The sequence below is a fragment of the Epinephelus lanceolatus genome, chromosome 19 (assembly GCF_041903045.1).
Source record: "Epinephelus lanceolatus isolate andai-2023 chromosome 19, ASM4190304v1, whole genome shotgun sequence".
NCBI classification, from domain to species: Eukaryota; Metazoa; Chordata; class Actinopteri; order Perciformes; family Serranidae; genus Epinephelus; species Epinephelus lanceolatus.
In genome coordinates, this window is record NC_135752.1 from 25756830 (window position 1) to 25778716 (window position 21887).

The 21887-nt window shown below is 41.6% G+C and overlaps 2 protein-coding genes across 3 annotated transcripts; one reads left to right on the forward strand and one right to left on the reverse strand.

Moving 5' to 3' along the window:
• Positions 1 to 1869: 1869 nt before the first annotated feature.
• Positions 1870 to 10699, forward strand: LOC117269364 (uncharacterized). 2 transcript variants are annotated; one of them, XM_078162069.1, is made up of 4 exons: positions 1870 to 2097; positions 4702 to 5042; positions 6735 to 6804; positions 8480 to 10699. In XM_078162069.1, the coding sequence occupies exons 2-3, from the start codon at positions 4756 to 4758 to the stop codon at positions 6775 to 6777; spliced, it is 330 nt and encodes a 109-aa protein (XP_078018195.1). In that variant the 5' UTR covers positions 1870 to 2097; positions 4702 to 4755; the 3' UTR covers positions 6778 to 6804; positions 8480 to 10699. The 2 variants fall into 2 exon arrangements, with proteins under 2 accessions (XP_078018195.1, XP_078018194.1); XM_078162068.1 differs by having other exon boundaries at positions 1873 to 2097; positions 4649 to 5042.
• A 9035-nt stretch (positions 10700 to 19734) lies between these two features.
• LOC117269859 (claudin-23) lies at positions 19735 to 21489 on the reverse strand. The gene has a single exon (XM_033647210.2). The coding sequence runs from the start codon at positions 21410 to 21412 to the stop codon at positions 20585 to 20587; it is 828 nt and encodes a 275-aa protein (XP_033503101.1). The 5' UTR covers positions 21413 to 21489; the 3' UTR covers positions 19735 to 20584.
• Positions 21490 to 21887: the final 398 nt, after the last annotated feature.

Sequence of the window (21887 nt, forward strand, 5' to 3'; positions counted from 1 at the left end):
GACACTGCTAACGGCTAACAGGGCTAACAGCTAACGGTTAGCCCAGCTAAACGTGCACACAGAAATAGTAATGTTTGTTCAATCATTGTGTTTATAGACTTTACAAACATTGGATTAGTCCAAACGGTGATACAGTGATGTGAAAAATGTGATCTATAGGCTATATATATATATAGCTAAAAGCTCTGCTGGTTTTCTACCCGGAAGTATTTGTAAACAACAAGGCGATTGCCTCTATAGTCCGGCCGGACGGATGAGTCATGGCCTTGTAAAAGATTATGTTTGTTTCTTTTAGTTGGCGAGAATGTGTCACCGCAAACGCGACAAACATCCACTGAACTTTGACGGCGCTTTCTGTGAGCACGGCTGAGCCATTTTGTACCGCTACACGTGTTTCTAGTGGGACTATGTTTACAAGCACAAGAGTTCAGCGAGCCACCGAAGGACCGCCCTGCAGATTTACTATTGGTTCTGCAACGTAGGAAGTTTTTTTAAACTCTGAAATTGTATCCACCCATCTAAACACAAAATCAGGGAGAAAGTCTTTAGTTAAGCAAAGCGTCTGACTTGTGAGTCTAGTCTCTATGTGTCAGTCCTATGACAGTCTGGTGACCTGTCTGGGGTGAACCCCGCCTCTCGACCAATGTCAGCTGGGATAGGCTCCAGCACACTTGCGACCCCTAACAGGCTAAGCGGTTACAGAAAATGAATGAAAGAATTAAAAATGAATGAATATGATACTCCAGTTGAAATTCATGTACATTAAAGATCCAGTTATTACTAAAGCATCTGCAAGAGAGAAAATAAAAACAAATGGAATGGTCAGGGTTGTCATATCAACATTTAAGGTGTGATGATTGATTCATAACATCAACTCAACTGAGCAACATGCCACATAACAATTCATCTTAAAAGTTGCCGGTAGCTTCTGGTACCCTTTGAGTAGCACAGTGAATTAAAAGTTTTCTCAGTCTATAGCTAGCTGTCTGTAGACTATATGAAATAGGCATTTGTCCTCTGTTTTTATTTTTATTTGATGCATTTGCATAGAAACACTACAAAGCATACAATGCATAATGTAATCTTGCATTTGTAGGAGTAGTTACATAACCTTCGAAACAAGCCACAACTTAATTGTGCATGCATGCGTTTGTGTCACAGATGCATTCCAGCACTTAAACAAATAGCACTACACCCATGGCAATCCATCCAGTAGTTCATGCATCGGACAACATTGCCATCCCTGGAGCCACACTACAACTAAAACTTTCAAATTAAAAGTTCAAAAGTCAAAGTTATTTCCCTCAGGAGGCTGGAGAAATCCACACTAAAACATTTTCTGATGCACACGGATGTATGGAGTGCTTCAGTGTACACAGACATGTCAGCCTTGTTGGGTCTTGCCAGTGTGTCTTGTTCCAACTTGCCTCTTCCTCCCTCTATCCCCCGCTAGTCTGGCAAACACACCTACTGTAACTCAGTATAATGGTAAGGGTGTGTGTGAACGTGCGTGTGTTGCTTGTCATGTTATTCAGCATCAATTCTCAGGAAAAGTGACATGATTTGGTCACATCAGTTTCATCACTTTTTATTTGTCTTTGTTATGTGGCATCCTAGATGTTTACTTTATGAGAAACTATCTGAAATGTGACGAACAGATGAAGTTTATTTTTCCCAGGGATGCCGGAGTTTGTAAGTCAGCATGAGTGAGCGATCAGCTAAAGCATAAGATTAGTTTAGACTCTTATTTCGAAATGTAAAGTTGCTGCGCAAGTGTTAGGTAAATTTGGTGTGAGCAAGCGTGTGTATGTGACTCAGTCCATTTAAAGATAAGGCAGAGGGAGGAGGTGATTGTGTGTGTGTGTGTGTGTGTGTGTGTGTTTATGGGAAAAAGAGGCAGGTATTCACAGGTCTCGGCTTTCTTCCTCTTCCCTCCTTTCTTTTGTTACAGATTCCCTCACTGAAAGAGGAACTTCAGATTCCTTTTCAAAGACCTGGGACCTTTGGCACACACGCAGACACCTGGACGAACCTGCAACTAACATTTAAACTCCACAACTTTATTTTTAAGACGCCACATCTGCATTCTTTTCTTCTGTGAGTAGATATCTTTCATTTTGTCATCACTTATCATGCCGCTTGCCTATTTCATTATACTGTATACCTGGTGCGGATGCCATTGTTAAATTCAATGTAACAGCGCTGGTGGGAAACCTGAATGACAAGATGCTTTAGAAGTAAAATAACTTCACACCGGCACTTATTATCAGTTAACCTGCCACGCTGTATAGATTTAGATAAGTGGCAGTCTTGTCTCTTAAATCTAAGAAGTGACTTTTCCCACACTGGTGTATTTATTTTATAGGAAACTGTGATGCAACACTGCAGCAGTCAACTTAGGTTATTTACTGAAGCTCTGAGTGGATTTACATTGTGTTCTTGGTTTAATTCACGTGTTGAGAAACTTAAAATACAGCTTTTATGTCTTAGATACTTTAGGTATATTAACATCATTTCATCCTACTAATCCACTATGTTGGTGAATGTATACAGCACTGTTTGATAGATTCAGTTAGCATTATTTAACATGCCTTTATTTTATCATTAGGACGAGGTTGATGTTTCTGTAGGAGTTGATACCAAGCAGCCCTGGCTCAGGCTGACTCAGTCGTTCTTTGGGTTTCTGTCTGTACACCTCATGCTGTTGATGATGAAACAGCTGGAGTTGTTAGGAGGAGTACTCCTCGTGTTTCACATTTGTTATAAGACAAGATGTACAATCCTTCGAATAGTCTCTCACACTACCTGGAGTTAGGCGGCTGGGCTGTCATTTGTATGTGGTGATTTAAAAGTAAAATATGCCTGAGGGCGAGACATCACACAACAAGCAGCTCACTGTTCCACACTACATGTGAGCAGTGGATGTTGTTCAGAAGCTATACTGTTAAAACACAATATATTGCATTTTTTATTGTTTTACACATAGCAAAATAGAAAAGTGAACACACAATTTTGTGGCTTTAAATATGTATGTTTTGGGGGATTATTACAATGAAGTTTGAATTTTATATGATGTGAATGGGGTCCATTAAAACATTAATGCACACTGATGAGAGTATCTGGTCAACTGGAGATTGTAATATGGAGTGTGTTCGTTTTTTATGGTGTACAAGGTGAGCTGTTACAGACAGCACAGTCTTAAAATGTTAGTTCAATCACCACAGCCAACAAACTATATGAAAGCAGCCCACTTGCCAGAAGAAAATATTGGCATGGCACATTTCCGTTTCACATTTCATACGGATCATATTAACATTCTAGAGTGACCTAGTTCTGACTACATGTAAATGAGCTGACTTTGTCATTGGGAAGTGGATGGTGTGACACCTCAGCGAGACAGTTGCCAAGCTGCACGCCATTGTTAGAGACAAACAAGCAACAACACTGGGTGTAATACTGGCTTTAAGTAGGATTTAGCTGTGTTTCCAGTGTTCCAGTGTGATTGTGCCACCAAAATTAGGTAATCTTAGTCAAAACATGATCTTTTCCTAGCTAGCCAGGTGTTTTAGTGCCTGGACATGACGACATGTTTACCTCCGTGTTGTTGAAACATAAAGTTGCAACATATTTTCTACATAATAACATACAAATGTGACTTATCTGTAGTTTGCAGAAACGCAAGTCAGAGCCTGGTCTCACTCCAAATTTGTTGAAATCCAGTGTTTGGGCAGTGACTTGCAGCGTCAGAAACCAATGAAAAAGGCGTCATTTGAAGTCAGCATGATATGCTGCCGGTTGCCATTATAGTTTAACAGCAGCATTAGGGGGAAATGTGGCAGGATAAGGATGAAAGTTGAGGCAGCGAAAGTCTGAGTGTGGTCGGCAGGAGGGGTGGTGGATGGGTCCAACAAACACCAACCTTCACCCGAGTGATCAGTGTTCATGTCCCGTAAGATTCTGAAGCCAAACCCTGTTCTTTTTTCCTGAACCTAACCATGTGTGTTTGTTGTTGAAGGAAAAAAATACGCTAATTCACAGTGTTGTACCAACCGAAATTTCCTGTGACAACGTTAGTGTATCTAGGAAAAGAGTCATACCTGGACGTGGAAAGTCCTTGACCGAATTGTCAATATGTGACACGGTCGAAGTGAGAATGTGTTGCAAGTTACAATGCCAATTCTGACAATGGGGTTGATGAAAGGTGGAATGTACCAAATGAAATTTGCAAAGGGAGAAAAAATGGTCATTAAATGTTATGAATTCCACAAAGGAAGAATCTCTGGTTGATTTATCACCTTTACATGTATCTAATATCGTTCCCCCAGCCAACAAAGGCTCCTTAAAATCAGTTCCCACAAGCTTAGCCCAACCAACTTAGGACAAGACCTCAAAGCAGTTAGGCTTTAGAGTCTTCCCACAGCATGTTTGCAGCGCTGTGAGAAATTAGCTCATGACAGATTCTGTTTTCTGCTATCCCTATAAATCAGATCACTGGTTTGTAACAGAGCTTCAGTCAGTTACCACTTAGAGTTAAACAGAGGACAGCTAAAAACCTGCTTGACTGAGCCTGACCCCAGGACATTCATTTGACCTGTCTTACAGAAAAAGCTCAGTCTTCTCTTTCTTGTGTCTCCTCATTGTGTTTTAGGGTGTGGCTTCCTTCCTTTCATCTCTCTCCTCTCCTATTCTCCTTCCACTTAGCACTCCCTCTCTTTACAGTCCATTTTCTCCCTTCCTACCACTCCCTTCTCTACGATGACAACTTCTATTCCTCCTCCCCAACCGAGAGGCATCGACTTCAGCCTGCCGACCTGCGGAGAAACTCAGTGCAATGACCACGGTACCTGTGTGCCTCCTCTGGGTGGTGGCACTGAGATGGTGTGTGAGTGTATGCTGGGCTACCAGGGAGAATTCTGCGACGAAACAGTCAACGGGGCGCTAAGTATACCGCTGACCCTGACTGTGCTGGCCGTCATCATCGGGATACTGATTGTGGCTTTCATTGTTGCCAAGATGAGGCAAAAGCAAAAGAAAAGACACAGGTACTGAAACATCACAGTTTTTGTTAAAAGCTGCTTCTTCTCTTGAAGGAATAATTTGGAAAAATGCTTATTTGCTTCCTTTTCCAGAGTGAGATAAGAAGAATGATGTCAATTTCATCTGTGTGTCAAAAATGCACCTGGGGGTCAGGCATGGTTAGCCTAGCTTAGCATAAAGAGCGAAAGCAGAGGGAAGCAGATAGCCTGGCTGTGAAGTGGAAAAATATATGACAACCTCGAAATCATTCTAACTATCACTGTTTGTTGTAAGTAAACTGGAACTAAATTCATTTTTGCTATGAAATTGGACAGAGCCAGGCTAGTTGCTAAGCTACTTATGTCCCAACTCTGGCACCATACTTTAGACATGAGATTGACAATGATCCTCTTATCTTGTGCTAAAAAACAAAACAAAAAGGTGCACTGTCCTGAAATGTTGAACTATTAAAAAATATATATTGTTTTGATAAAGAAACAAATGAGAATAGGCTAATAAGCATGAGCAGTGATACTCATATGGGCAGAGGAAATCTCCGCTATTTGCCAAGCTAATTTATACAATGTAAAATGCCATAGACTTGTGCTAATAACATTAGCATGTTATATTTGTTTGGAAAACGGGTTTAGTATAAGACAGTTGTTTTGTCAGTGAACCTTGTGAGCTGTAATGGAGCCGAATTTTGTAACGTTACCTTTGTTAAATGTTGCTGTTGTCCCTGGATTCATATGAGAAGATAAAAAGTCTGCTAGCCGCTAGGCTAATTTATATAATGTAAAATGCCATAGGCTAGTGCTAAAAACATTAGCATGTTGTATTTGTGGGGAAAATGTGTCCAGATAAAGGCAAGTGTTTGTCTGTGAATGCTGCGAGTTATAGTGAGGCAGATTTGTGCGCTTGAGTTCGAAATTGTCTCTATTAAGCCATGTTTAATGTGTGTTTAATGTGTTTAATTTGTGTTCTGAATCAACTAAACTTTACAGCACACAGAAACCTCCGCCACCGACAAGTGTTTTGGAGGTGTAACTGCAGAGTGACACAGTCACACCAACGCACAAGTATAAATGCTCACAATGGTGTAGGCCACGTGTGTAGGCTATGGTGTAGGTTCTGCATAGAGCTGACACACAAGTATAACCCCTGCTTGAGGCACTCCCCTCCACCTGTCTTTTTTTTCTGTTGCAGCTCAGAGTTTAGGGAAAGGAGGGTAAGGAGTCCTCGGACCTCATTGTCTGACACTGATGTCATTTGGCTCTGTCACCACCTCCATTTTTTGCTTAAAGGCGGAACAAAATTCTGTGTTTGTAACCTTTATACAGAACATTGAGTTAGAATGATGGTGCAACATTCTCGTCTTGAAAAAAAAACAGTGTAAAAGGTTCTCAGGAAAAAAGAAACAGAAACTTCATCAACAAAGAATCCAAAGAATCCCAGTCTCACCCAGACTCTGAATGACTGGTTTAATCCCTGCTGTGTGAATACACTGAAAAGCAGGATTCCATTTACATTTGTAAACGTGTCGTCCGTCATGAATGGAGGGTTTCATCATGTCACTGAAAATGATAGACCAGCAACAATGGCAGTTGTTTAAAAGTTGTTACGTGGTCGTTCACCTGGTTAGCACAACACATTTTACATGAACGTAAGATTAGAAAAATGTCCATAAAAATGATTTGTGTGTTTTTGTCTGTTAACAGGAAACTTATGGCACAAAAAGAGGGATACAACATCGCTGTGTAATGTGGATAAATCTCCATTGTACCTGAGGTAAGCATTCAAGCGGAATTTTTCTAAAATGATTTTCATTTTGTCATTTATTTCCTTGGAATCAAAGTCAAGTAAGAATGTAGTGTGTATTTATTTAATTTAAGTTTTGATATTTAATTTATTGAAGGAAAAAATATATAACTATATAAAGGTGTCCTGTGGAGTTGTTTTGTAAACAAACATAAGCTGTGTGTACAAACAGCGTTCCTCACCAAAACGCTTAGCATGTAACCTAAAGGCCCTGACACAGCAAGCCGATGGTCGGCCCTGTCCCAAAGTCGGGCCGTCGGTGAGTGTCTGTTGGCCTATTTTTTGTGGTGTGTCCCGCACCGTCGGCCCTTCGGTGTCGGCGGCTTTTCGGCCAATTGAGCATGTTGAATCGGTGGCGGAGCTTGTCGGTGAAAGAGATCACTCTGATTGGCTGTCTGATCTGCCTGTAGTGAAACCGGGGCTAACCGGTGCTTCCTCCTCAGGCTCCACTCAGCTGCCCCACAGATCCGCTGCCTCTTCCACTTTTACCTGAATAACAAACCGGAGCTAGCTGTGAGGCTAGCGGAACGTTAACCGCAGCATGACCAGAGGGAAGCACTGCCAGTTAGCCTCCGCTAGCTTCCCAGCTAGCCCCGGCTCTCACAGGGCTAGCTGGAAGCCTAGCGGAGCATTAGCCGCAGCATGACAGAGGGACGCACAGCCAGTTAGCCTCCGCTAGTCTCTGAGCTAGCCCCGGCTCTCTGTTTGGATCCAACCGGAGCACCGAGCCCTGGTTTGTTATTCAGAATTAAGTGGGAAGAAGCAGCGGGTTTATCAGACAGCTGAGTAAAGTGGAGCCTGCGGAAGAAACACCGGGACCGTCTGAATGTAATAGTCCGTGAAGGTGTTGCGTATGTACCACTTGGCCGTCGGATGTAGTCCGTGTAGTGTGTTCAAATGCGACTGACACAGGGCGACGTGAGGCGACGTAGACGACGCAACAGTTGGCTTTCGTCACTGCTAGTTCTTTGATGTCGGTTTGGTGTGTCTGCACCTTTTAACGTCTAATGAGCAATGTTGAGTGCATTTCCAGTACTCATTTGCAAAGCAATTTTTAAAAAAAATATCGTAATAACTACATTGGTACATCCATGTTTACTTGCTAATGCTCATCTTCTTCTTTACTGACATTTTGTGCACATTGCTACATTTGTTGGTGTTAGGACCAAAACACACCGGCATGCATCAAAAAATCCGCCACTTTTTTCAGTGTACAACCCCGCACCAGTTGTGGCTAGATGTGCACCTGCGCCACTGTCCTATTTCCAGCTGCTTTGCACTACTAACCCGTTTTCCAGCCTGTCCGTGACATTGAACGTGACAAACCCACACAGCAAGGCATACTCATCTGCAGCAGAGCCGTGTACACAGCGCTGGTCTATTATTTTGGGAAAGGAGTCAATTGACTATTTTTAGCAGGTTTTCCTGTGTTAAAAGAAGCCCACACTACTTTTGGTGAAAAAGGGGCACTGGAAAAAAATGCTCCAAAGTGCTACTAGTGGTCAGAAGCTCCACAGGATACCCTTTCTGATACCCTTTCTTTCTCTGCTGATACCTTAAGTCTTCGTCTAAATGTAGACTTTTTTGATACTTATATTTTATCAAATAAATAAATAAAAGTAATTACCCTCTCCTTCTCGTCCAGGTTAACCATGACATTGTGGCCAGTGACACTCCATCAGCATTCTTCTGCAGCTTCTGCTTATAGCACAGTTTGTTGAATTTTGTAAAAAGGAAATTACATCTACTACTCTTGATGGCTGACTTGTGGATACTCCTCTTTGACTGATGCTGCAGCATCCCAGAAACTCAAACACTGAACTGAATGGAGCTTTAACAGGATTAAGAGTGACACAACTTCACTGCAGTAATTGTGTTTTTCATGTATCAATTCATGATGGAAAAACTGCACAGTATATCCCCAAACACATGATTAATTCAGGACATGTATCACAGAGCTTTCAAGCTGATAATTTAGACAGGAAATAGATGCCTGACTTGCAGTATGTTTACAGGCATGGGTATAACACTGGTATTTTGTTAAGCTGTCTTTACTAGAGTGTTTACCTCACGAACACAGCCGAGGCTTCAAGCTGAAACAAGACATTTGCTGTTTTTCATCTCTACAGCAGCATACATTTAGGGATAACACCTTTGTGTCCATATTTCCGTATAGTATACAGTGTACGCACCAAGTGTTTAACGCAAAGAAATGCATCTCTTTACAGATGGATAAAAACAGGACCACATAAACAGCAGAAAAGTAAATTCTGACTGTTTTTCACCATCCAGTCTTGTGGGGTATGCACATGGAGCAGTACAGAGACAAAACAGGACCATTTATACATGGCGACTAATAAGAGAGGAGGTTGGTCTGTCAGGTGTGTAGCCAGTTTTAGTTTGTGAGAAGATACTGTATGAACCACTATGAATGCACTCTATAAGTGTTACACAGCTTGGATACTACCAATGTTAGCTAGTTTAACATGCTGTCGAACTTTGTACCTGGAAAAAAATGTATTACATTTGTTAATCTGTTAGCTAGTTTGTTTTTCTTTTGGCATAGTGCACACAATTCATCTGAAATCTGCCACAAAATTTCATGCCTCGTTTCCATTTTCGTATGTGACTGGTGTCTATAGATCCGGAAATATAGAGATGATGTTCTAGTGTGCACTGCAAGGAAGTGCATTTCTTTATGGATGGATAGAAACCTGATAGAAACTACTTGTAGCCATAGGGAGAAGTTTTGAATATGCGCTTAAAACATTATCGGGACAAACGAGTCATAAAAACGATCTGACCGTATATAATGTATAACCAACATTTAGGAGAATAACATTACTCAGATTCACAATGTGTTCAAACTAGATAAACAAGTTCTTTGTATCATACAAATTCATTTTACAATCCACAGGCAACTGAACTGAAGAAAATAGCCTGTTAGCTAGTTAGCCTGCTGTACAAGACGTAGATGCAACCATTTTGTTATTGTGGGCATAATCTTTGACTTCTTACGTACTGAATTTGTCACTCTGCAAGAAATGAACAGACTTTAATGGATTAAATGATCACGTTCGCAGTTTGAGTGCCCATTGAGAAATGTCATGATTTGTCTGTACCGCAACGCTACTTCCTTGATCACATTTCCCATATGAAGAAGCTTATTTCCATAGATGAGCTGATTGTGTCCTTTATCACCGGCTACCTTTGCACAATGATGCAAATGTTCACCTATCACTACTCTCTTTGACGAAACAATAGCTTCCTTTTAAATACAGAGAAAGCACTGGTGACTGCGACAGCGATGGTGATTCTTACTGCCGTGTTTTTGTACACAACACCGAAGGAGTGTGTTTATACAGGTGTTGAAAACTGAAAATGGTTTCCATATCACGAGGGGTAAGCCAGGGATTTTAACCAGATTTGATCTGTCATTACCTTTTGATGAAGACTTTAGTCTTTACTCCGTCCTTAGTTATTTTGAAGAGTGTAGCCAGTGTTAAGTGCTTTTATGTGCTGTATTGTCTGTTTCTTTTGTTCACTACTGACTGAATTACTATGCTGTGTATGTCTGTACTCTGTTGATATCAATATATATATATATAGCCTATGAATATATATATGATCTTGTCTTTCTCTCTGTATTTGTGTTGCTGGATTACACAGTAATTCATGTAGCCAGACTGCATATAACCACTGAACATTGATTGTGGAGGAGATTTTGATGACTGTCGTATCATCTGCAAACAGTCTTAATCCTCTGGCATTTATGAGGCTGTAGAATAAAAACTGTGTACCCAGGTGTGTGTGTTAGGCACACTGAGCATGTACATTTTTGTATATAAACTGATTGTAAGTTGCTGAACAGTGTGTTTGTCATTCTTCTGCAGGAAGAGATGGGTCGGGCTGACAAAATCAGACCAGTTGCTTGAGGAAAATGTTGGCATTGTACAGTTGTGCAAACCACAGATACGTTACCTTTGTGCATTTTATACATATATCTATATTTGTAAAGTGATATAGTTCTGATTCAACTTATCATACAATGGTTTATATGAGATGTTACGAAAATGCAAATACAATGGGTTAGCGTCCCACAAATGATACATGATTACATACAGTACAGGCCAAAAGTTTGGACACACCTTTTCATTCAATGCGTTTTCTTCATTTTCATGACTATTTACATTGTAGATTCTCACTGAAGGCATCAAAACTATGAATGAACACATGTGGAGTTATGTGCTTAACAAAAAAAGGTGAAATAACTGAAAACATGTTTTATATTCTAGTTTCTTCAAAATAGCCACCCTTTGCTCTGATTACTGCTTTGCACACTCTTGGCATTCTCTCCATGAGCTTCAAGAGGTAGTCACCTGAAATGGTTTCCACTTCACAGGTGTGCCTTATCAGGGTTAATTAGTGGAATTTCTTGCTTTATCAATGGGGTTGGGACCATCAGTTGTGTTGTGCAGAAGTCAGGTTAATACACAGCCGACAGCCCTATTGGACAACTGTTAAAATTCATATTATGGCAAGAACCAATCAGCTAACTAAAGAAAAACGAGTGGCCATCATTACTTTAAATGTGTCCCCAAGTGGAGTCGCAAAAACCATCAAGCGCTACAACCAAACTGGCACACATGAGGACCGACCCAGGAAAGGAAGACCAAGAGTCACCTCTGCTTCTGAGGATAAGTTCATCCGAGTCACCAGCCTCAGAAATCGCAAATTAACAGCAGCTCAGATCAGAGACCAGATGAATGCCACACAGAGTTCTAGCAGCAGACCCATCTCTAGAACAACTGTTAAGAGGAGACTGCGCCAATCAGGCCTTCATGGTCAAATAGCTGCTAGGAAACCACTGCTAAGGAGAGGCAACAAGCAGAAGAGATTTGTTTGGGCCAAGAAACACAAGGAATGGACATTAGACCAGTGGAAATCTGTGCTTTGGTCTGATGAGTCCAAATTTGAGATCTTTGGTTCCAACCGCCATGTCTTTGTGAGACGCAGAAAAGGTGAACGGATGGATTCCACATGCCTGGTTCCCACTGTGAAGCATGGAGGAGGAGGTGTGATGGTGTGGGGGTGTTTTGCTGGTGACACTGTTGGGGATTTATTCAAAATTGAAGGCACACTGAACCAGCATGGCTACCACAGCATCCTGCAGCGACATGCCATCCCATCCGGTTTGCGTTTAGTTGGACGATCATTTATTTTTCAACAGGACAATGACCCCAAACACACCTCCAGGCTGTGTAAGGGCTATTTGACCAAGAAGGAGAGTGATGGAGTGCTGCGGCAGATGACCTGGCCTCCACAGTCACCGGACCTGAACCCAATCGAGATGGTTTGGGGTGAGCTGGACCGCAGAGTGAAGGCAAAGGGGCCAACAAGTGCTAAACACCTCTGGGAACTCCTTCAAGACTGTTGGAAAACCATTTCAGGTGACTACCTCTTGAAGCTCATGGAGAGAATGCCAAGAGTGTGCAAAGCAGTAATCAGAGCAAAGGGTGGCTATTTTGAAGAAACTAGAATATAAAACATGTTTTCAGTTATTTCACCTTTTTTGTTAAGTACATAACTCCACATGTGTTCATTCATAGTTTTGATGCCTTCAGTGAGAATCTACAATGTAAATAGTCATGAAAATAAAGAAAACGCATTGAATGAGAAGGTGTGTCCAAACTTTTGGCCTGTACTGTACGCCTACTTAACATAAACTTGTGTAGTTAATGTAAAGTTATGTAGGGTAGGTTTAGGCAAGTAAAATTACGTAGATTAGGATTAGGAAAAGAAACATGGTTGGTCATCTTTAGATTTAGACAAGTTATGTAGGTTAGGTTTTGGAAAAGTAACATGGTGAACCTTAAAAAGCCTCATAGTTTACTAACACCTGTCTCCTGGGCGAAAGTCCTGTGTTGTTTGACCCATCTACCACCCGATTGACATGGCCTTTTGGTCTCTATACAACTTCCTTACCTGTCAGCGCATCGTTCACATGATGCAGCCTTTCCCGATAATGTGGATTATACACGAATTCCGGTGCATTACTTTATATAAGAATACGTAGGAACAGTGCATGAGAATAGCCTGTCTGATTACATATTTGAGTTGACTTTGTCATCGGGAGGTGGAGGGACTGGAGGATGGTGTAACACCAAGGCGTAATGACTGCCAAGCTGCAATTCAAAATCCAAAACAACAGTGGGTGTTCAGGAAACAGGTTGCTGGGTTTCAAGCGGGGATTGTGCCACCAGAAGTGGGGATTTGAAGCCAAAACATGATCTATTACTAACTGTAACCAAGTGGTTTTTGGGGCTAAATGAAGAAACGTAAAGTTTCAACATTCCAAAGATAACACATCTATGGTTTGCAGAAATGCCAACATTTATTCTTGCAAATGGGTTGAAAAATTCACCTTTGACAAGTTTTTGGAAATCTACACCTCATTTAATTTGAGAGAATGACAAAACTAACTAACTAAGCCTTCAGTAAACACCCAAAACTATCACTTAACTGTTGATTTACAACTCAGTGACACAACATTCCAGCTTAAGTCCAACCTTTCACCTAAAAGTTACAGGTGGCCATACCTGGTCCTGAGAGAAAAATGTGCCCTTTAAATGTACTGACCCAGACAAAACAAAGTGCCATTTTCCCCAAGGACAAGGAATTATGTCAGTAACCCGAAACCAAAGTGCGTGCGCATGTCATCACAGATCCTGTTCTACTTCATTTTAAAATTCCTTTCCTGTCATAAATGTTTGGCACAGTGCAGCACGGGTTTAACTGATGTCTTTTGGCTTCAGTTTTGTTTTTAGAGTGTTTATTTTTAGTCAGTTTTGATCGTATTGCTGCTTGGTGCTGAATATTTCTGAGCAGCTACTGCTTTTTACTTTAATGTTTTATGTTTAAATGTTGTCACGTTAGCTCTATACAGACATAGCTTACAGACTTTTTGGGGATAAACTGATTTGTGCATCCATGCCTCTTCAATCATCAAGCATGTCTAATCTTATGGACTGTTTTAATGGCATGTACGGTATATTTTTTAGTTAGTGCAAACTATTTAACATGAGCAACTGTAGTTAATAACTATGACCACAATACCTTTTGCTGTACACACTTGGATATATTGTGTTGTATGTTCACCAACTTTCAAATAAATAGTACACAACCCTCAACAAATCATTTTTTGTAATATAACCACTGTATAAATACCACAGATTCATATAAATAAAGATTGTATCCTGGTGGTCGATACAGGTTATTGCAACTTTTCTAATCATTAATTATTTGCAGGATGTGCAGGTATAAGTTTACTATTAGTTGTTTCACAGCCTCATCAGTTAACTTGTCTCATGTTAATCCTCATCAGACTTTCACAAGTAGTACAAGCCCTTGAATTACTGCAGTCTGCCTTCAGTGTTGTTTAGTCCCATTTAACTCAGTTTATGCTGTTTATAAAAGCAGATGCATTTAAACTAATGCTAAGTTCAAATGACATAAAGTTAACATCTGACCATCCGAAGATGTCAGCCACTCAACTGCTTGATTTTAGCAACTTTTTTACCTTTATAGGATTACAGTGACCATGGATGGATAACTGAACGGGCCTACTGGGAGCAGGCCAAGGGGCCCAGAGTGTCAGGGGTCCCCCTTAGACCTTCACCTGTAAAATGTCACTCAAATTGACAACTACAGACCTGGAAGAGTATCAAAATGACCTCAAAGAGACACAAAGAGACTCACAAACACCATGAAAATGGGCGAAGCAACCAAAAAGACCCAGTGATGGCGGTGTCAGCAACTGGAATTGGGCCAGCTGACTCAGCCCGATTCTAGGGCGTCATTCATACTGAGTGTCAGCAGAGTCAAGCAATGGGATGCAGCCCGTCTAATTTCATCCGGCATGCTGAGTTTGGGCTGATTCTGGGCCAGGTCATTTTGGCTACCTGGGGAGACTCAAAATTACTACAAAGAGGCACGAAATCACCACAGATAGACACAAACAGCTACAAAGAGATGAACAACAACAACAAAAAAGAAACTAAACAATTCTAGTCTGTATGTATGTATGCTACTCTTTATTGATGCTACTGTGTGTACCATTATGCTTTACGTTTCATTACTGGCTGTGGAATCTCGTACACCACTGCTGCTGTGAAATGGCTTTTGTTCGTAGACTTTTGCACTGGCTGTTGCTCCTGTAAAAGGTTGTCCCCCTCATTTTGCAAAGTATTGGCCCTCTTTCCTCTGCTGCTCACTCAAACCTGCATAATCTAGGGGTAATATTTGACACCCCCGTGAAGCACCTGACCAAATCTTGTTTTTCCCAGTTGTTTTTTTCAACTGCTGAACTGGAAATGATCATACATTATCTCATCTCACATTAACACACATTAATGCACTTTTCTCCTCACTGAAAATGTCTGCTCTTCCTCTACTGCAAGCAGAATGCTACTGCCAGACTACTAACTAGATCAAATAGATGCTCTCATATCACCCCTTTACCAAAATCCCACCATTGGCTCCCTGTTGAGTTCAGGATCCAGTTCAAAACTCTCATTCTTACAAACAGAGCATTAAACGGTCAGGCTCCCTCATATGTTGCTGAACTACTTTACCTGTATTCTTCAGCTTGCTCTCTTCAATCATATATGGTCAATTTGTGGCTGTAGCACCTACATTTTGGAATGCTCTGCCTGCTCCTTTACGATCTGCTGACTGTGGTTTCTTTTAAAAGCGAGCTAAAGACACTCCTGTGTGAATTCTTCTTTTTTGTTGTGTGTGTGTGCACAAATAGTTTTGCTAGATGTGCACTTTTCACTACATGGCTCACATATTCACTTTGTCTCTATGATTGCTTTTTTGCTGTATAATGCCCTTGTGAAGCACTTTGTGACCTGTGACTGCGGAAAGAGCCATATAAATCCTTTTTAATTACTTACTTGGTTATATATAAATCTCTCCTAAGGTTGGTCCTTCTTATCTGTGTGCATACAGTGCATGTGTAAAAACCAAAACCAATATGGTCTGCACTCTCACAATATTCTGCAGAGGTTTGGTCCCAAAGTTTGTAACAGAACTAGGCAAAAAAAAAAATCAAAAACGCTCCCTCATCTTCCTGGACAATGTGCAGAAGGACCTGAAATTGACTGATTACCACTATGGGGAAATTTAAGTCACCTTTAAAAAATCATTTTAGAAAATTGTACCTGTTTATTGTATGTATTATAAATGTTTTAATTTGTTTGTTTATTTGTTTTAACATGGCATTTAACTGAATGATGTGCTTGCTCATAGGTGGTGTGTGACAGTTGTATTTGCCTCTGTATTGATTTAATGGTGTTTATGCTGCCCTCTTCAGGTCACTCCCGGAAATGATTTCTAATTTCAATGAGACTTTTACCTAGTTAAATAATATTCCATATATTATTAGCTACAGTTTGCAGCTTTGCCATCAGTTAGCCTGTCACCAACACTGTCCTGCAAGTCAAAGCTATTCAATAGTCTCATAATATAAAGTTACATTAACGTCTGACACGTTGATAATAAGTATCTTGCATGTCATCCAATTAAAAGGAACAATACAAAGTAATCATTACTAAGTTGTTCACGTGCTTTGCTGCCAGAAGGTGCCAATGTGTACACACACTGACAACAGACAGTTGTCAGTGTGTGTGTTGTGTACATACCAACACATGCACCGCTGCCTGTGTCGCCTCTTTCTGGGATCCAGTGACACAATAGTATCAGCTTCAGTGTTTACTAAATGCAGCAGGAAGCTACACTGGGATTAACTGATGTGTAATCTTGCAGATTGACCTGCTGAAGGTTTCTGTTATCAGAGAAAATATGTATCTGTTACATCAAGCAGCAGGACGGATCTGCCATGAGGGCGAAACTGTGTCAACACCTGCTTTCATATTAATGAGAAGACTTTGGATGTTTGTTTTACAGACACAAGAGCTAAATAAACTCAAGTACTTTAAAAGTTGGTGGTGTTTTACTTAATTTTTAAGGATTATTAAGGGAAACTTCACAGAGTACATGTATAGTGGCAGGTTTAATAGCCATGGGGAGGGGTACCTGCCTGTTAAAAGGGTTGTATCCTGTTTTCTGTGGCTGTGGAGATGCATTCTGATAAGTCTAATATAATAACCCTAGGGGTATTTTGGTTTGGGCTTAGAGACTGTAACGTTTTAGCAAAAAAAGTGGAGCATGCATGCACTTAAAAAGCAGGGAGTGTGTAAAGAAGGATCCCGAATTTTTGGAGCAATTCTTTAATCCGTCTCTTGTGTGTTTCCCAACTTAATGGGAGTGCAAAAAACTTTTTAATTTAAGTTTTTTATGAGTGGACGGACAGAGGAAAAGGAGACTATAAATAAAAACTGATGAATGTCTCTTGACACACCTTAAACGCACCATCTATCCTCACTCCACCCATCTTAGACGGTCATTTTATGAGTCACTGCATTATGTGTGACAGTTCAATGAATGGTAGTGTGAGCCACAATACATCTTGAGATCTTTTTTTAGAAGCCATCCTGAATGCAGGATACATCTTTTTGGGTGTGTCATTGTTAGAGTGAAGAGTTATTTAAAGGGACAGGTCACATGTTGTCCTCTTGTTGTGCTATTTATTAATCCAAATTATTTTGGTGTTTCTGCCTCACAGCAAGAGTATTCTGGGTTTGAACCCACCGGCCGGAGTTTGCATGTTCTCCCATTGTTTATGTGGAGTTTCTCCAGGTACTCCGGCTTCCTCCCACAGTCCAAAGACATGCAAGTTAGGTTGATTGGGGACTCAAAATTGCACACACAAAATTAGACCATAAATTACCCGTAGGTGTGAATGTGAGTGTGAATGGTTGTCTGTCTCTATGTGTCAGCCCTGCGATAGTCTGGTGACCCGTCCAGGGTCCATCCCGCCTCGTGCCCTATGTCAGCTGGGATAGGCTCAAGTCCCCGTGCAACCCTCAACAGGCTAATAATGACTGAATAATTAGAGGTGTCTGCCTTCTCTTGGATTAATGGAACTAGATGGCACTCAGCTTGTAGTGCTCAAAGTGCCATAAAATTACTTTTGAAAAACTCAACATCAATGTCTCTTTTCAGAAATCATGAACCTGTTACTCAAGATAATCCACAGACCCTGCTGTGAGCAGTTAAATGTTGGAAATATTTCACTTCAACCGAACTTACAGCCACCAACCCTATCATTGAGCAGAAGGAAGTGTGCATCTACTCATGGACGAAAGGCTCGTGCTCCTGACAGCGTGTATATATCATATACATTATGCCAGTGACTCATGGACTTGCATTGTTTCATCTATTCACTACCCATAGCCTCTCAATCAACTATTTTGCACTGTATCACATTGCACTGTACGTATTGGTTTTTCGTTGTGAATTATTGTCTGTTATTTGTTTTACATATTATGACTTATGTGTTCCTGTTTTTGTTTGCTATTTGTTGTTTTATATATTATGACTTATGTGTTCCTGTTTTTGTTTGCTATTTGTTGTTTTATATATTATGACTTTTGTGTCCCTGTTTTTGTGTTTTTTAATGGTCTGAGGTCTTTTTAACACCATGCCGGAGGACTGCAGTTGAAAATTAGCCTTTGGCTAACACCAGCACATTTACAGCAATGTTCATTAATGTGCACTGTCCTCTAAATAAAAAAAAATTAAAAAAAGATATAAACAGTAATGGTGTCCTCCTCGACTGAGCTATAATGTTAGCTAGCTCGGTGCTAAGAAAGCTAGCTGTAGATGCGCACTTCCCTCTGCGTGCTGATGCAGTTGGCAGGTGTAGTTCACCAGCAAGAAAATAGTATCTACCACTAGCTTTCTTAGCACCGAGCTAGCTAACATTATAGCTCAGTCAAGGAGGACACCATTAATGTTTACAACTCATGCTGTCAGGAGCACGAGCCTCTCGTCCATGAGTAGATGCACTCTTCCTCCTGCACAGTGATAGGGTTGGTGGCTGTAGTTCGGTTGAAATAAAATATTTCCTACATTTACCTGCTTACAACAAGGTATGAGGATCGACTTGAGTATCTGGGTCAAAACTTCTAGAAAGATGTATCACTGTTGAGTTTTTCAAATGTATTTTTTGCTGCTTTGAGCACCACAAGCCGAGTGCCATCTAGTTGCATTATATTGGAGCGAAGCCAGACATCTCTACAGCCGATATTTCCAACACTCTGCAACTCACACCAAAACAATGTAGACTGATAACTAGCACTACAGGTAAGAGGAAAAAATAAGTATTTTGATTTAAAGGTGAACTGCCCCTTTAAGGTTCATATCAACAGTACCTGGATTGTTGATATAATTCCCTCCTGCATTTATGGTAAATATGAATAAAAACTGTGGGGGCACATTATTACTCAGAAGCCCACATTTCTCATATTCTGGCCCAATCCGTGGGACGTTCACCTGACTACACCTCCTGCATCATGATTTCTTTGGGGCCAATTTCACAACAAAAGACTCACCAGAGCCACAGAGGCACAAACTGTTCACTACAGTGGCGCCTTGTTTGAGATGTTAAGCCAGTTTAAACAGAAGAGGTAATGTTGCTCGACAAGATGCTGAAAGGAACCAGCCTCCCAGACCGGTCCGGCAACATTTTCTGTGTACGTACGAGGCAAAGACTGAGCAGACAGGGTGGCAAGGATAGAAAAGTATCACTGTAAAATGCAACCTGTCTGTACGTATGTTTGCACAGTGTCTGTAATGACTTCTGGTCGCAGATGATAGACAAAACTTTTAACCTCACTGCATCATAACCACATTTACTTATCAAGTAATGTAGAAACAGCAACTTCTGCAGTAAAATCTGATCATATAAGTCGAGGAAAGGGTCTCAGTCATCTGTTATTAGGAAACAGTGCACATTTATTAAACAGCACTTGTATCACAGAGCAGTTTGAACAATATCGATCTCTTAAGGATGCTTTCTTTCCCAACAGATGCCCTGTTGTCTTACAAGGTTGGTCATACTTGAAAAGTGCATGAGAACACAGTATTTACATTAAAAAAAAGAAAAAGAAAAGCCAATGTACACAGAACAAAATGCAAAAGTTGTTTACAGATGGAGTTCAGCATCAAATGCAGGATGGAAAAGTCAACTTTAACTCAACACCACTTTTTCTTCATCGCTTCAACTATGTCTCGGTTACAATAACACAGTATTCTCCACATTCCTCACACTATAATATTCATCCCGTCTTCACTGCTCGCAGCACCTCTCATGTATCATAATGATGCTAGAATTAATCATAACCCAGCTGAGGCCATAATGAGCCTCATCTGCGGCCACATTAAACTGCAGCCCTGGCTCTGTCACTCACACATCATTAAACACTATTAAAGATGCATGCCTGTAAGTGTTACTGTCCTGATGATGAAACACTGTAGTAGCCTACTCAAAGAGGAACTGCTTCACTTAATAGTGAGATCACAGTGATTTCATAATAGTTAAGGTGTTTGATCTTTTGGTGCCACTGAAATATTCCTACAATATTCCTTAATGGTCTCTAAATAATTATGGTATTAGTGTGTTTGATGTTATTACTGCAACACTCCAGAATATTATGGCACAGTTTTACTATAAAGTCATTAAGTAATCACCATTGCTTCCTCCTACATGATGTCCATCTTAAAGTTCTTCACCCTTGTGATTTTCTGTGCGTCTCCATGGAGACAGATGTGAGCCATGCGCCCCTCATAGGTCAGCATCATAGGGTCTGCCGCTGTAGGAGGTGTTGACTGACCGGGCTGCGGGGGTCTTGGCCCGTGGGAAGGACACATCATCATCCATGGAGTCCTTTGAGTACGGGACGCTGCTGGCGCTGCTCCTGGCCCGGTTCAGGCTGGGTACATCCACGCGTCTCGGAGGCTGCTTCTGGTGGCTGAACCGGGCGCGGTTGACCTCCTCCACCCGCACCTCACCTCTGTTCTTCCCGCCGCAGCAACGGCAGATCCCGATGAACATGACGAAGCCTGCCAGGATTTCCATTATCCCCCCGATGTAGCCCAGGATGATGCAGTAGCCGACGCGCACGCTGATGAGAGGTGACACCGTTGAGACCTCGTCGAGGATGTGCGTGTACCAAGCGATGGGGATGATGGTCATGACGCCCGAGAGGAAGATGAGCAGTCCGCCCAGGCCGGCCACTGTCCAGTTGGGCCTGTCTTTCCAGCAGCGGACCCCCGGGATGGCCACGGCGAGCCCGATTAGAGTCACGATGAGGGAGGCCACCATCAGACCCTGCGCGACCTCGATGATCTGGTTGCCGAAATATGTGGTGTCCTGCAGGTTGCACTCCGCTCTCGTGTTGGTTGAGGTGGCCCTGCAGATGTCCCAGATTCCTTGCTGGATGAATTCATTCTCCGGGGTGTTCGGGATGTCGTGGAGGGTCCTCCAGTTTGGGGCCACGGTGGCGGTCAGATCCAGGATCCATCCGCAGGGAGACAAAACCATCCCGAAGATCAGGATGCCCGGTGTGCGTAAAGACAACCGGATCCACTCCTGCGCTGATCGCCTCGGCATGATTGCTGCTGCTGCTGATGATTTGTGTTTCCAAAACTCAGTGTAGCAATTTAGACAGGAGCAAGTGAGTTTTGACAACCCCAAACAGCTGCTCTTAAAAACAAGTCCGACTGAAACCTGGCAGTGGGCGGGGCTTAGCTTTACCTGTCTGCCTCAGTTCCCAAGTGGGACAGGTGTGGCGCGCCGCGCGCAGCAGGGCAGAGAGCTTTTTCATCTCCACCTGCAGCAGCAAAGACAGGCAGAGGGGAGTTTCGACGACGCTTTTATCATGCAAATGTGTGATAAGTGATAGAGAGCAAGATCTAGATTTTTGTCGCGCCTGGAGCTCAACGCTGAAGTTACAAAATAATAAAAATTGTAGTTTCATGCCTCCTTTTTAACTCACCAAAATGGTTTGCATGCTCCATAAACTTCTGATTTCTGCAATAAAAAATGGTAGTCCTCACATTTTTCAAGGAGGATAGTCATCTAATGT